Below are 16,701 nucleotides of genomic sequence, written 5' to 3'. Positions count from 1 at the left end.
CATTAATATATATTTTTTGGCCACACCAGGCAGCAGCATACAGGATCTTAATTCCCCCACCACGGATGGAACCCACACTTCCTGCATTGAAAGCACAGTCTTAACCACTGAACCACCAGGGATGTCCCTTCTTCCTTTTAATAAAAAATGCTTCTACCGTTTTATTTGAAAATCCAACTAGTGAATTATCATTGTTCTTGTCTGTCTCCCTATTGGAGGATCCAGTGGGGCGCCCTGCTCCTCTCTCCCGTTCCTTGCCATAGCAGGGAACATGTGAACTACAATAGACTTGAAGGAGAATTTCCTACTTAAGACTTCCGGTGGCCCGCAGACTACCGCTATTCAGGAATAATTTTTTGTTAGCCAGAGATCAGCGCTGCCCAAGGCTCTTGTGGTACGTGGGGATCCCGGTTTGTAAACAGGGACTCTTTCCTTACTGCTTGAGGATATTTAGACCCAACAACTGCTGCTCGGAAAATGGGAGGAGAGTGACGCTGAGGACCACTGTCAGCTGAGGAGTGTTAAAACAAGCGCTGGTTTGTGCACACGTACCATCACCCATACACACGCATACGCTGTACACAGCAGTAACACGTTCTGACAACAAAACCAGGCATCTCAGCGCTTGAGACCTGGCTGGGCACTTCCACGAATTGGCCAGCAGGGGGTAGCATTGCAAAGGCGTCGGAGGCACCCAGCCTGGAAGGAGGATGATTTAACCTGACAACCCGCATCCTGTGCTACTGGGCCAGGCCCTGCGCTGGGTGCTTCGGAAACCCGCGATGGAGAAAACAGGACCATCTCATTTTCCTCCCAAACCTCCCAGAGCGGGCTTCAGCCAGAGCCGCCTGGCTGGGGCGGTAAGGGGGCCAGGGGCCGCGTCGTCTCGGTTGCAGCCAAGCCTCTAACTAGGTGTGTGATCTGGACGAGTTCGTCATCCCCGCCCATTTCCTGGAGCATGCCGTGGCCGACAGAGCAGTATCACCCCAAAGAAAGACGATGTGAGCCACACACGCAAGCCTCTTTGTTATTGTTATTTAGTCTCTCAGTCGTGTCCGACCGACTCTTTGCAACGCTATGGATGTAGCCCGCCGGGCTCCTCTGCCCTTGAGATTTCCCAGGCAAAAATACTGGAGTGGGTTATCATTTCCTTCTCCAGGGGATATTCTGGACCGAGGGATGGAACCGGCATCTCCTGCATCAGCAGGAGGTTCAGTGGATTCTTTACCACTGAACCACCTGAGAATTTGTCAGTGACTTTCAATTCCCCAGTAGCACCTTTCAAAAAGGAGAAGAGATGAAATTTAGTAATGTGTTATATTTAACCCAGTAAAATAGTATTTCGATGTGTAATATAAAAATATGGAACCACTTTGCATTTGTTTTTTGAAGTCTTCAAACCCGGGGTGCAGTTTACACTTTTACAGTTTCCATCCCTGTGGGGACAGCGGATCACAAGGGTTCTTCTGGGTGAAGCAGGCCTGGTGACTGTGGAAACCAGCTGGGTGTTTACAAAGCCTCAGGGCCAGAGAGGAGTGGGAGCGGCAGACACGTGACCAGGCCCCACAGCCTGAATTTGGTTTTGTCCAAAACTTGAGGTTGTCACCAAAATCCCGAATGCCAGCCAAGCCCACTTCCTCTCCCCTTTCCAGTGTGCATTCCCACCTCCTCTCTTTCCACACACACACAGTGCTTGGAACCTGCAGTTGAAGTTTCCTCAGAGGTCTCTTTCAGGAAAAAATCTGCAACGAAAGGGACAGAAGAGCAACCACTCGGGAGAACAGTATGAAGATTCCTTGAAAACTGAAAATAGAGCTCCCATGTGCAACCCCACTCCTGGGTATATATCTGGAGCAAACGCTAATCCCAAAAGATGCATGCACCCCGATGTTCATTGCAGAACTATTTACAATAGCCATGACAAGGAAGCAACCCAGGTGTTCACCGACAGATGAATGGATAAAGAAGCTGTGGTACACATATACAGTGGACTACTACTCGGCCATAAACTAGGATGAAATAACGCCATTTGTAGCAACAGGGATGGACCTAGAGATGATCAGGCTAAGTGAAGTGGGTCAGAAAGAGGAAGACATATCCCTTACGTGTATCATCTAAAATACAACACAAACGAACTTAACCACAAAGACTCACAGGCATAGACCACAAACATGGTTCCCAAAGGGGAAGGGGGAGGGGTAAACTAAGACTGTGAGATTGACAGATGCACACTGCTATATACAAAAGAAACAAGGCCGTACCATGTAGCACGGGGAACTATGTTCAGTATCTTGCAATAAATTATACTAGAAAAGAATCTGAAAAAGTATATGTTGTTGTTGGTTAGTTGCTAACTCATGCCCAACTCTTTTGCCACCCCATGGAGCCTGCCAGCCTCCTCCATCCCTGGGGATTCTCCAGACCAGAACACTGAAGTGGGTTGCCATGTCCTTCTCCAGGGGCTTTTCCCAACCCCGGGGAATGAAACCAGTCTTCTGCATTGGCAGGCAGACTCTACTGTCTGAGCCCACCAGGGAAGCCCCAGAGTATATGTATGTGTATGTAAATAGAGAGGCATAGCTGAAGCACTTCGCTCTACATCTGAAACTAGCACATCATTGTAAATCAATAGGAAATAAACATGAAATTTGAAAATTACAACAATAAACACAAACTTGGCAATTAAAAAAAACGTTAAAAATCCAGCAACTCCACTGCTGGCTAATTATCCAGAGAGAAAAAACCCAGCGACTTGGAAAGCTGTCTGCACCCATATTCATTGCAACATTACATATATATATACAGAGAGAGAGAGAGGGAGGGAGAGAGAGAGAGGTTGGAGGCAGTACTGTATTTTTCTTCTTAAGTAGCACTAATTTTCAGATGAAGTTTCCCTGGTGGCTCAGTGGTAAAGAATCTGCCTGCCGATGCAGGAGACGCGGGCTCAATCTCTGGGTCCGGAAGATCCCCTGGAGGGGGAAATAGCAACCCACTCCAGTATTCTTGCTTGGAAAGTCCCAGAGGAGCCTGGCAGACTGCAGTCCATGGGATCACAAAGAGTCGGACACCACTTAGGGACTAAACAACAAGTGCAAAAATTTTCAGATTCATCTCCTTTGCCGTGTATAACCTGACCTTGGAAACATCTCTAAACTTCCTGAGCCTCTGTTGCTTCACCTGCAGAAAAGGAATGAAAATATCTGTGTGCCTGGCTGACAAGATGATGGTGAATAAGGGTTTAAACCTTGGCTGAAAGGAGTTCAGAAAGAGAGGGTCCTGAGATTGCACCCACCTTGTAAGTGAGGCCACCTGGGCATCCTGGGCATCCTGGTCGGGGACGGCAGACACAGGAGTCAGGATGGAGGCTGTGTGACATCAGCAAGGGCACTAGGTCAGGGGGCAGTATTGTCTTGCCCTCGATCCAAATCCCTAACCCCCAGTTGGCACAGGGCTCTGTGAAGAGGGCCAGGTGACACCCGCCTGCGGGACAGGAGCCCTGAGCTTTGAAAACCCACAGGGTCAGAGGAGTGATGAGTGCCTGAGCTTTGCCCCAGAGGGAGGCGGTCTTTATCCCACTTGGCCATCCACAAACCTGTTCTTTGCCTTGGTGACGGACACATCTCAGGCTGTTCACTTTGCAAACATCCTTGGAAAGCTGGTTTGGAGCAAAATCTAGAACAAGAGCAGTCAGCAGAAGGGCTGGCGACCCACAGAGAGCTGCCTGAGTTTGTCTCTCAGCTGTCTCCGTCTCTCAATATGTATATATATTTGTTGCTATATATATTGTTATATATATACACACACACATATATATGTGTACGACACTTAGGTTGTGTCCATGTCTTGGCTATTGTGAATAGTGCTACGATGAACATTGGGTGCATGGATCTTTTTGAATTAGTTTTCTCCAGATATATGCTTGGGGTGGGACTGCCGGATCAAACGGTAACTCTATTTGTAACTTGTTAAGGAGCCTCCGCACTGTTCTTCACAGTGGCTGCTCTTTGAAACCAAAAAAGCACCATATGAAAGTGTAAGTGCTGGGGACCCATCTAGTGTTCCCACTGCCCTGATGCTGACAATTGTCCCCTGTGGGGGGGAGGAGCCAAATGACTCCATCGTGCTGCTTATACAGATGGGGAGCCAAGGCACAAAGAGGTGATGTGTTTGCCCCAGGCCACCTGGCTAACTGATGGACTGCTGAGTCTAACACTGAGAAATGTAGACTCCGGGCCTCTGGCAAGATGACCTCTGAGATCGCTCCAGCCCCACCCATCCCCACGACAGCCTACAGATTATAACCCCTGGGAGTTCTCAGCAGTCATCACCCTCAGAAACTTCTGGAGCTTAGGTCCTTTGAAAACAAGTGAAAACATAAAACTATTAGTCACTCAGTCATGTCCGACTCTGCGACCTCTTGGACTGTAGCCTGCCAGGCTCCTCAGTCGATGGGATTCTCCAGGCAAGAGTCCTGGAGTGGGTTGCCATGCCCTCCTCCAGGGATTCTTGAACCTGGGTCTGCTGCATTGCAGGCAGCTTCTTTACCTTCTGAGCCACCAGGGAAACCTGGAAAACAGGTGAGAGGGGTGCAAAATAACTTGGCTTTGTCTCAGGTTATCATGATTGCAGGGGCGGCAGGGGGTTACCAGGGAGCTAAGGACACCCAGAAGCAATTGGACCCAGAGCTGCCCAGGGGGTTGGGCATGGGCAGGGCTGCAGGTGTGGGGGGTGGGTCTGGTGGTCAGCCAGGTACCCCTACACCTGTGTAGCCAATGCTGTTGTCCCCTAAGGATCCATACCCAAGGGGCAATTTCTGTGCAAAATAGATAGGTAGCCAGGCTCCGGAAGTCAGACGGCCTAGGACTGAGGTCCGTCTTTGCGCTTCTGTGGATGTCGAGGAGGGTCTCTTGCCCGGGAGGGGCTCTGCAGGGCGGTGTGTGTGGGGGGGCATCCTGCAAGAGCCCCAGTTCCTGCCCCCTCTTCTCTGGGGGTTGTGCTCAGCATGGGCTTTCCTGGTGGCTCAGACGGTAAAGAATTTGATTGCAATGCAGGAGACCTGGGTTTGATCCCTGGGTTGGGAAGATCCCCTCCAGTATTGTTTCCCAGAGAATCCCATGGAGAGAGGAGCCTGGCAGGCTACAGCCCATGGGGTGGCAAAGAGTTGGACCGAGCGACACAGCACATGTGCCCAGCATGGCTGCTTTTCCAGGCCACAGCATGGCAGCTGATGAACTTTGATTGAACAGGCGCTTTGCTAAGCTCTCTCATGCATTATTTTATCTGACCCTCACGAAACCCTCTCTGTGATAACAGAAGTGACCAGATGCCTGTTTGTCCAAAGCCCCACTGGCTCTAAGGCACATATATGCTTCCCACAAAAAGCTTGTGGGTTATCTGCATATTTTCACAAATCAAGTTTGGGTCCAGGAGCAGAATCCTTGAAGAGCCTTTGTTTCATGCCAACTGATTGCAGCAAAGTACCTTAACCCAGATCTTAGACGAGTAGGTCAGGGGTTCCATTTGCAGGAAAAGCTGCCAGCCTCCCCAGAGCCAGGTGGTACCAGATGCTCTGGACCAGCTCCCTCTTCGGAATGAGCTGATGCTGCCCTCTAGTGTCTGAACACTGGTGGGACACCTCTGCCAAGGATGTGCAGGTTGACAGCCTTGTCATTCTCATCCCTGGAGTCACAGGACAGAGTGTGCACCTCCCCGCTCTGAAAAGTGGGCTTCTTCCCAGTGCCTCTCCACACAGACAGCCAGGCCCCACCCACCAATCTCGAGCATCCTTGGGCTGAATCTCGAGCATTCTAGGGCTGTGCGGAGCTGTCACCACCCTCCTGCAGGCTCAGCTCTGAGGAGGGTTTTTTCCTCTGGAGGGGACTTTGGGACACTCTTTGCCACAGTCGCTCATCCCTGAAGCCGTTTATTCCAACGGCTAGGAGCCAGTGTTGCTATTTGGCAGGAATGCCAACTCGAATTCCGCGAACCTCAGAAGTAGTTCCTTGTTTCTCTCAAGTGACTGTTGCTTTAGAAACCAAGAGTGAGAGTGTTAGTTGCTCAGTCGTGTCTGACTCTTTGCAACCCCATAGACTGTAGCCCACCAGGCTCCTCTGTTGATGGGATTCTTCAGGCAAGAATACTGGAGTGGGTTGCCATTTCTTTCTCCATGGATCTTCCTGATCCAGGGATCAAACCTGGGTCTCCCGCATTGCAGGTGGACTTTTTTTTTTTTTTAACCATTTGAGCTACCAGGGAAGCCAAGGATATTTCCAAAGACATCAATCTGAGCACTGAGAAACACAGCATCTCCTCCTGTGAGGATTTTGGAGAAGTGTTTGAATGTCCAAAAAGCAGAGATGCCTGTAATGATTTTTAGCCTTTGAAGAAGCATCAGAGGAAGGTCAACCTGGCCCTCAGGTATAAACCAGGTGGGTGAGAGGTGAGATTTCCCAAGGCAACCAGCCCAGGTCAATCTAGCCATGTTAGCGGAGGTAGGCATGGGGTCAAAGGGCAGAGAGCTAATCTCTTGAGCACACACATCCCTCTGGGTGATTCTTGATATTCCCAAAGGCCCTGACCTCGGGCATTTGCAAATTATAAAAATTCATGGAGTCCTCCTTGGCTATCCAGTGGTTGGGACTTCACCTTCCAATGCAGGGGGTGCCGGTTCAATTCCTGGCTGGGGAGCTAGGATCCCACATGCTTCATGGTCAAAAAACCAGAACATAAACAGAAGCATTATTGTAACAGATTCAACAAAGGCTTTCAAAAAAATTCATGGATGCCTTGAGAGCACGCAAATCTCCCCATAAACACAACAGCATATAATGAACAATGGAATTAGCCCATATTTCAGTCAGCAGCTTTGTTACTGTATAATGCTGTGTAACAAGCAACCTCAAACATTTCAAGAACATACACAGTAAATATTGGTTTCTCACACATTTGTGGTCAGCTAGGGCAACTCTTCTTCAGGCTACAGGTCTTCGGATTGACTGGGATAAGTGTGTCATTCATTTTTCCAGAATGAGGGGCTGCTGGAGCATATTTTCAAGGCAATGGGAGTAATCCAAACATCATACCCTGTGGACCCCAATGTACCTGTGAACTAATCAGTGGGCGGAAAACAGAGGCACATGCTGGGCTGGCTCCCTGGCCAGGGATGTACTAAGACTCACCAGCTTCAAACTGAAGGATTTATGTGCAGCCTGAGAACAATGACCAATTGCCACGTTTCTTAAACATCACTCAAGAACAAACGAAACTGTGTAGCCAACCTGGCAAAGACTGAGGAGTGGGGGTGAGAGTTTCCACCGGGTCTCCACCATTTGTGTCATCATGGGGTTCCCCGTGGAGATGACCATTCGGTGGGAACCCAGATTGTGATCCCAGAGCTCACTTGAAGCTCACTCTGGGTTGTCCTGCAGAGATTCTTTGCTACACCATGAGCAAGTCTTCTTCAAGAAACCACCTTTTATTTTCATAAGAAGAGGTTTTCTATTGTGTGTGATGGCAGGATCTAGGCAATGCTTCTGTGACTTGAAAAATTAAAAGTGAAAGTCGCTCAGTTGTGTCTGACCCTTTTCGATCCCATGGATGTCCATGGAATTCTCTAGGTCAGAATACTGGTGTGGGTAGCCTTTCCCTTCTCCAGGGGATCTTCCTGACCCGGGAATCGAACTGAAGTCTCCTGTACTGCAGGCGGATTCTTTACCAACTGAGCTATCAGGGAAGCCCCTCTGACTTGAAACTTCTCTGAATAAAGAGAGAAACAAACCCCTTCATAGACACTATCCATTGGAGGTGCTCAAACTTAAAAAAGAAAATCTACTGTGAATGAAATAAAGTCTGCAAGCTTTAGCTTCTTTTTCTTCATGGTACAATCTTATGTACATGAATTGTATCTGAACCAGATATAATATGGGCATGATTGTACCTCTGATAGGGAATCCTCCAAGAGGAACAGACATTTATAATAAAGACAGTAAACTGTGTGGCCTAATATTGGTGTGACTCAAACACAGACTTCTGTCCAAGTTCATGCACGCAGTGCTTCCCAAAGGCAAAAATAACTCTCCTGACAGCTTGTATGAGAAAAAAGGCAGATCCTATGGTAAAATTACAAAGCTCTCAAAATGAATCCTCCCAGGCCCCACTGCACATTTCTTATTCTTTCCCCACTAGCCATTGCAAGTTTCCCTTTTGCTTTCACTAGTAACAGAATTATGATTATATTCAGGTCTGTAATGGTGCCCAACTTAAAGGACTACATTTCCCAACCTCCCTTGTAGCTAGTTTGACTAAGTTCCAGCAAATGGAATATAAGCAGAAGAGTTTAGGACTTCCTGGACATCTCTTTAAAGTAAGCTAACTCATCTGGGAGGAGAATTCTTCCTCCTGTCAGCCACCTGGAAAGTGTCCAAGATGACTGGCACTTTGGCAGCCATCTTGGGCCATGAGGTTACCTTGAGGATGGAGGCCACCATGAGAGGATGCTAGAACAGAAAGATACAAGGAGCCCAGGCTCCCCAGGTACCGTGGAGCGGACATGCTAGCCCCGGACTGTCTGCCCTGAGTTCCTTGGAAGTGTGAGAGACATAAGCTTGCATTTCACTTAAGCTACTGGTTTTTCCAATCTTCAGATAAGCAGTTGAACCTTATTCTAACAGATGCATATAGTGTTGTAAGATGTTACCTTTGAATTTCTTGACTAACTAGAGGATCATTCTCTTGTCCTCCGGGATGCAGCAAGCTAAAATGAACAGCATGACTTTGGGGTATAGAAATAGGTTTGAACCCCTGCCCTTTCACCAGCTGTGAGCTGCATCTGTAAGCAATTATTTATCTTCTCTATACCCATGTGTCTTTTGCAAAGTGTTGTACATTGAATTTATGTTATAACATACCTGGCACACAGTAGGAATCCAACAGTGTTGGTTTCCTTGTTTTCTTTGACGGACTTGCAGAGAGTTGGACATGACTGAGCTAGTAACACACACACACATAGCTGATTAACAATGCTCTGATACCAAACTTCCTAACTATCCCTTCTTCCCCTCTCCCCAGCAACCATAAGTTCATCCTCTAAGTCTGTGAGTCTGCTTTGTAAGAAAGTTCATTTGTATCCATTTCTTTTTATATTCCATATATAAGGGATGTCATACAGTATTTCTCCTTCTCTGACTTCACTCAGAATGACAATCTCTAGGTCCATGCATGTTGCTACTAATGGCATTATTTCATTCTTTTTAATGACTGTGTTAGATTCCATTGCATATATGTACCAATCTTCTTTATCCATTCCTCTGTTGATGGACATTTAGGTTGCTTCCACGTCTTGGCTATTGTAAACAGTGCTGCAATGAACACTGGGGTACATGTATCCTTTCAGACTATGTTTTTCTCTGGGATTATGCCCAAGAGTGGGACTGCAGGATCAGATGGTAGCTCTGTTTTTTAAGGAACCTCCGTACTATTCTCCATAGTGGCTGTACCAATTTACATTCCCACCAACAGTGTAGAAGAGTTCCCTGATTTTACATACTCAGAGGAAATTTCAGGGAAATGCACATCTAGGTTTGTTTCTATACAGGTTGGCTCTGCCATGGTGACCTCTGAAATGCCAGTGGGGTTAGGCAAGATAAAAACAGCCATAGGTAGCAAAGCAGGACGCACAGAAGTAGCCATGAGACGAGACAGCAAACAGAGCCTCTATGTGATTAGGCACAAACCTCTACCTCAAGAGCTGGGTTCTCCCACTGAGTCCAGACCAGACACCAACTGGGCCTGTGCGTCCTGCTTTACTAACCCTAACCCTAACCCTAACCCTTCCCACTGTTGTCCCCAGTGCTGAGCAATGGGGTGATCGACAGCGTTTCCAGTCTGTGAAGTACAAGCTGACTATCTTGGGGGAGATTTATGCTCAGGGTAGAAGCAGAAAGGCCGACTTAGTTGGGGAGAGACAAACTCTCCGAACCTGAGTGCATTTAAATTGTGAGAAAAACAGTCTATACGGACACTGCAGATTAATGCCTTGGACTGACTGCCAGGCTCATAAACACCCCGGTACCCTGTTCTAACCTAAGAAAAATGTTTGGGAGAATTCAATGTTGTCAGTCTCTTGGCTGGTCTGTACTATGGTGGGGGGCGGGGGGGCGGGCAACAAAAGCATGATAAGTTATTGGAAGGGGAAAGGGGACGTGGACCACCCCGGTGAAAGATTAAGTCATGGCAAGATTCCCTACCCCGGGAATGACCCGGTCTTCCGTCATGTACAGCCGCAGTTTTCAAATTATTTTACTCTTGGACTGTTCTGTCAGGGCGAAAGACCCTATGGACTTTCAATTTCACCAAACAACAGTTATTTAATCTTAGAGTTGGAAGAAACCAGCTAACTTAGTTCAGTCCCTTTCCCCCACTTATGAAACGTTTCCAAGTGGGTAGCAGAGGTGGCCACGGTCACAGAGCGTTTAGGCAGAGCTTAAAGCCAATTCCTGGCCCAAGTGCTTCTTCATCCTACAGTATTAATTTGGTCAAGGGACACGTCTTTTCCAATTGTATTCTAATATGTGCATTGAATTACCAACTGGCAGGGAATAGCTCTTCATTTTGGGCCTGCATCTTGACATGATCTGAAATTTCAGACTAGGGAGAGGGCCCTGGAACTCTTGAGCTTTGGGCTCCACACACATGGAGCCAGGAGAAGATGAGGGCAAGTCTGCAAAAGCTGATAGGAAAGAGGTAAAAAGGACTTTTTTTTATACAACTCGGAAACCACCAGGTAGCGTGGTGGTAAAGAAATTGCATGCCAAGCAGGAGACACGAGAGACATGAGCTCAATCCCCGGGTTGGGGGGATCCCCTGGAGTAGGAAACGGCAGCCCACGCCAGTACTCTTGCCTGCAAAATCCCATGGACAGAGGAGCCTGGCGGGCTACAGTCCCTGGGGTCCCAGAGTTGGACACGACTGAGCAACTAACACACAACTCCACAGATGCCCTGTCCCCACCCCCGCTGCCCATGAACCTGAGACTGTTCTGGGGGGCTGAGTTAGACCCCATCCTTTCCCAGAGGCTGAACTGCAGTCTTTACCACTCCTCCCCACCTTTAAAAAAAAAAAAACAAAACACAAAGACGTGCAGGCTGGGGACCATTCTATCTTTCATGTTATTTTATCATCTCCTCCTTCTTGGCTTAAGGGGTCCCTGAGAGGACAAACCCACACTCCTGGAAAAGGACCTCCCACCAGGCAGACTCTTAAAGGTCACTTGGAATCAGTCTCTTAAATCCTGTCCTGAGTAGCAACCCTCCTCCCACAAACAGATGTGCAGAATCAGGAGTTCAAAACAAAACAGAAAGAAAATGCAGAAGTCCCCCAGGCCTGCAACAGCTTCGGCTTAAGAAACGCACTTGCACCCTTCACTCCATCTCTGCCAGGTGGACCTGGCAGAACAGTGGCCACCTAAAGAGCGATGGCACTGCGTCCGGGTCTCTGAGCCCAGATATTTAAAGGCATTCTGCAGTGCTGGCCCGCTTTCAGGGGACGCTAACCTGACATTTAACTGTGTATCGTTTAGTCATTTTAAACAAGACAGAAGACGCACAAGTGTAATCTTGGAAGGTTACAGATGAGATGCCGGGTTCACCTTATCTTTCATCAGCCCTTTCTGCTCAGAGCTGGGAAGTAGCTGTGTCAACTGAGAATCAAACTCATCTTTTCCCCAGAAACCCACAACCAAGGTGCTATCAGAGAAAGTCATTTTGCTGTTGCAAAAAGCAGTCATTTGAGTTTAAGCTCAACAGGGTCACTTGGGTTTAGACACTTGGACTTCTGTGAACAACAGACAGCCCTTCACAAACCACCATGTGAAACAGACAAGGATCTACTTAGAATTTCCACAGGAATCAAACCTCAACCTACAACTCTCAGAAGGGAATCAGGATCTCACAGTACATACGTTTTTAAGGGATGTTAAAAACAGGGACCCAAATAGCTATGTACAAACACGGAAAAGGATTCTAAAGATGTAGTCAGGGACAGTGCATCCTTCAGAGGGAGTTTTCTGTAGTTTGCAGAAACTGAAGGTTCAAAACAATAAAGATGTTTGGTTTTCAATGGTCCAGGAATTTTCTTCAAAGAAAGGTGATTAGAGCTATATTATCAATATTTTACCCCTTCTTTTGCAAATCAAGAGATACAAATACATTTCAATTGTGATTCCTCACATTTTTAAAGTCCAAATAGTCAAAATCAGAACTTTTAATCTTATAAACCCCCAATTATTAAACACCAACAGTAAATCATATGAATGAGAAAAAGAATGACAAGTACAAAATATGAATACTTCCTTTCCAGCCACAAATGATAAGAGAGAGCTGTGTATGTGTGAGAAATAGAAATAATAAAAGAATAATTAGCAAAAGTTCAAAACCTCTGGACAAGCTATTTTATAGGATTAGAAACCGTTATTTACCTCAGAAAATGCAAGTTTAAAAGTCACATTTGCAGTTACCTCTCCTCCCAAAAACTTATGTACAGGCTAGAATCTAGATATTAAGGTTAAAGGGATAAATACTGATAATTTCCCCTAAATTTTTAGAATAGTTTCAGAGTGATATGATACAAGGATTTAGAAGAAAACAGAGTGTCATATTCTGGTTTGTGATTTCTTCCCTTTAGGATCCTTCTCTTTCTCTTGAGGAATAAGCTGATTGAACTCTTTTGATTAAAAGACGTTTTAGATGGAATCAAAGACTGTAACGGGAAAGTCAGAACCGGTAATATGTATGTACATACACGACACACACAAGTATACATGTGTGTCTGTAAGTGTACATACCCGACACATGCATGTGTCTATACGCATGTTTATATACACACATGATGCGTGCGTGTGTGTATATACATATACCCTCTCTCATCTGCACCTGAGAGAGATGTGCACCCCCTCACAAGGACCCCCGAGGTGGCTGCTCCCAGCGGTACCAGATGACTCCACTGATTTTCCCGGCAGAGGCCCGGCCCATCATCCCCACGGGCTGTGAGAAGCAAAGCCTCTAATTTCACAGGAACCAAAATCTGGAAAGGAGTGACCATGAGAAACAGGGAAGAAGCAAGGCTGCGAGGTGGGTTTGAAAAGACTTCTCAGAACTGCTTAGACTCCGTGTTGTTTATTACTGTCCAAATGCATGAAGTTCTGATGAAATACAATCATATGGGACAGATAAAAGCAGGCCATGAGAGCCCAGAGCTGTTTTAGGGCCAAATGGCAGACCACTCAGCAGTTCACATCTTAGGAATTCAAAATGCTTAGAAATTGATAAGGTGGTTTCTGAAAAAGAAAGAGAAAGAGAAGGAAAAAAAGACGAAAAGGAGGGAGGGAGGGAGGAGACAGAAACCATTGAGGAAATGTTAGCTCACAAGAAAGCCTGACTTAGAAAGAAGTGACAAACACATTAAAAAAAAATGCATAAACTTTGTGCAGATTAATGCAATAGTAAACAGCAGAATACATAGGCCTCATAATACTTCTGTAATGGCGTACATATAATGTCTCTAGCACTTTTGGAAAATAGGCAGATGCTAATTAAAGATCATTCTAGATAAAAATACACATTTCTTTAAAGGGACAATGGGGGTGAGGGGAGGGGGCTCTGGTCTCAGGGCACATCCCCGCAGATGAACAAAGATGAAACTATGGGGTTTTTTTGGTAATTCTAGTGAATATGGCAGCAAAAATTTGTTGTAAGGATGTTGTTGGCTGGTTTTAAGAGGGTTATTTTCAAATATAACCTTATAGCTGCATTTGTAAAAAAAAAAAAAAAAACTTTGTGAAAAGTTAATTTTATTAACCCTGAAAAATGTCTCTATTGACATCTCTTTCTAAGATAAACTAAGAGTAGCAAGAGTTGTGAATGGGTGAGGGGTTTATGCTTTAAAGCAAATGTGAACCCTCTCTGGGTTCCTCTCACACAAAGGGATACAGACTCTTAAATACAATAAACTTCCTTAAAAATCTGCCACCTAACAACTGTTTACATCATAGAAAAATAGCATTTTTTTGGTAAAAAGAAATATAGTTACTTTGTTAAAATGGTCTATTTTACCAGCAATTATTTCTCATATAAAGAATTTCTAGACATCCATACAGGAAATAAAAATAGATAATACTGAGTGCAAAGCAGACGATGGCATGTTTGGAAAAGATCAGAGTGTCTCATTGCCGATAAATAATACTCTTGTCCATCATGGTACAAGAAAGGTTTCATCTTTTGGAAACTTACAAGCTACCGCTTTCATTTGCTGATGGCAAGTTACTTAATAGGTAAAGTGACTTCAGCAGCAGAAGGCCAAATTGATGAGAAATGGATCATACATAGGTGTTCACATTTCCCGGAAACTCAAAGTGCTGAAACACTAGCAATGGCCTACATCCCCCAAACTCCCGAAAGTGAGCATAGGCAGCAGGCCACAGGGATGCGAAGGGGGATTTATGACATTCTTGCTCCTTTCAAAATCATTCATTAAACCACCCACATTTGAGTTTTCACATATAGCCAGATTAACACCAAACGCTCTATCAGCTGGGCTAAATCCATCATTAAGGAGGGTCCTTGTGACTCTTTTCTAAATATAGGTATTAACCCTTCGTGCTATAAAAACAGATGCTTTCAACAGACTACTGCTTTATTTCCACAGAGTGGCTCTGTGGAGTCGATGTGTGTCCTGGCCATGGGGAAGGGTGGCCCAGTGGGGTTCCTCCCAGGTGGCGGGGCTGAGGCCAGCTTGGGGCATCACCCATCAGCAAAAGACGCGGCCCCACACTCCAGCGGCGTGCCATCACACCCTCTCCACCCTGCTTGGGTCATAGGAATCTGCAGAAAAAGGAAACAAAAGAAAATGAGTAGCATATTCCGCTGGTCTCCTTTCTATTTAATCCTCAGGCCAGAAATAAATGTGTAGGGAGCCAGGCCCACAGGTGTCAAGATGTTAATTTTCAGACATCTCATCGACCTTATTTTTCACCAAGGAGTAAACGGCTATCATCTAAAAACTGTTTTGAAGGAACGGGTATGACCCATGCCTAATCACAGATGGGAAATGGGGGCAGCTTAGTATTTTGACCGTCCCTTCCTGTTGTTCACAGGGAACATAATTCACTTTAACTGCAACTCTGGTAAAGCAGTAGCGACACTTTCAGCTGACGCTAAGCAGGATATTGTGTGCATGTACGTTGCAACTCTAAGGAAAGCTTGCCGTGGGACCAGTGATGTCCCAGGGGGGCCTGAAACCCTGAGAACTGGGCCTGGTGATGGCAGGCCTCCTGTCTCTGATCCCACAGCCAGCACGCAGGCCCCAGGCTGCAGGCTCACCCGCCAGCCTTCTACACACAGGAGTGCGTGTGAGTGAGTTGTCATGCTGATCCACTCTACAGCTACACACACGGGGCCCAAACAGCCCCGGTTTCCAAAAAGGGACGCCGTACATCAGGACAATGGTCCTAGATCATCACTTGGGCTGTGGCTGGGCCCCTTGGGCATCACAGATCTCTGGGGTCCACGCAAACCTGAGGCTCACATGTGTACCTCCCACGGTCAGAATCTCCTCCCATGGCAGCTCAAAGGGCTCCTAAGTTCTTAAGAGCAAATACATAAGAAGTCTAGCAGGATGGTACAATTCAACAGGTATTAAAACTATCAGAGCCATCTCTTCTTCAACCCATCTGGACGACAGTGCATTCTGAAGGCCATGCAGAGTCCCACTTCTCTGGCAGCAAGATATCTTGCTGTGTCCTCTGCACACCTTGACAACGGAGGAGGAAATGGCAACCCACTCCAGTATTCTTGCCTGGAGAATCCCCTGGACAGAGGAGCCTGGAGGGTTACCATCCATGGGATCACAAAGAGTCGGACACGACTGAGCAACTTTGGGCTTCCCTGGTAGCTCAGCTGGTAAAGAATCCGCCTGCAATGCAGAAGACCTGGCTTAGATTCCTGGGTTGGGAAGATCCCCTGGAGGAGGGCATGGCCACCCACTCCAGTATTCTGGCCTGGAGAATCCCCTGGACAGAGGAGCCTGGTGGGCTACAGTCCATGGGGTCGCAGAGTCGGATACAACTGAACGACTGACACTTAAACCACACACCTTCTTGACTCCTTGGGATGTACTTATGATGAGACGCCACATCTGCGACAACTAAGAGTGTTTGTCGCACTTGGGGCAGGCTCTGCTTTTAGGAAGGGGTCTGCTGTTGCTGCTGCTAAGTCGCTTCAGTCGTGTCCAACTCTGTGCGACCCCATAGATGGCAGCCCACCAGGCTCCCCCGTCCCTGGGATTCTCCAGGCAAGAACACTAGAGTGGGTTGCCACTTCCTTCTCCAATGTGTGAAAAGGAAAAGTGAAGGGGTCTGCTGCTCCTCAAACGCTTACAGCACCGAGTGTTCATCTCGTTGGAAGCAGGCAGATCCCATGAACAAGCTGCCTTCTGCAGGTCTGCACTTAACACCCACGGTGACAACATGGGTCTTAGCGGCTGAGCCCCTCTGTGCTCAGTTGGCCTCATTCAGTGCTGATTCTGGGGGACCCCCATGAGCGAAGATGAGATGGAAGCAGGTGGTCACGAACGGATGAAAGGCGTGCTGGCGGCAGGGAGAGGCCTCCAGAGGCTGAGCCTCCAGGGACACAGAGCCCGGCCCTCAGCAGC

The 16,701-nt window shown here is 46.9% G+C and overlaps 1 protein-coding gene across 1 annotated transcript in view; it reads right to left on the bottom strand.

The window, feature by feature from the left end:
- Positions 1 to 12,243: 12,243 nt before the first annotated feature.
- The window catches only part of JCAD (junctional cadherin 5 associated), a 38,747-nt gene continuing 34,289 nt past the window's right edge, over positions 12,244 to 16,701 (bottom strand). Inside the window, exon 4 of the mRNA XM_040248037.1 lies at positions 12,244 to 14,873. Within this exon, the coding sequence (XP_040103971.1) occupies positions 14,839 to 14,873 (35 nt within the window). The 3' untranslated portion in view covers positions 12,244 to 14,838. The remainder of the gene's footprint in view (positions 14,874 to 16,701) is intronic.

Source organism: Oryx dammah, unplaced genomic scaffold (genome assembly GCF_014754425.2).
Source record: "Oryx dammah isolate SB20612 unplaced genomic scaffold, SCBI_Odam_1.1 HiC_scaffold_10, whole genome shotgun sequence".
NCBI lineage: Eukaryota > Metazoa > Chordata > Mammalia > Artiodactyla > Bovidae > Oryx > Oryx dammah.
The sequence above is the reverse complement of the archived record's forward strand: the minus strand, read 5'-3'. Positions and strand labels throughout refer to the sequence as shown.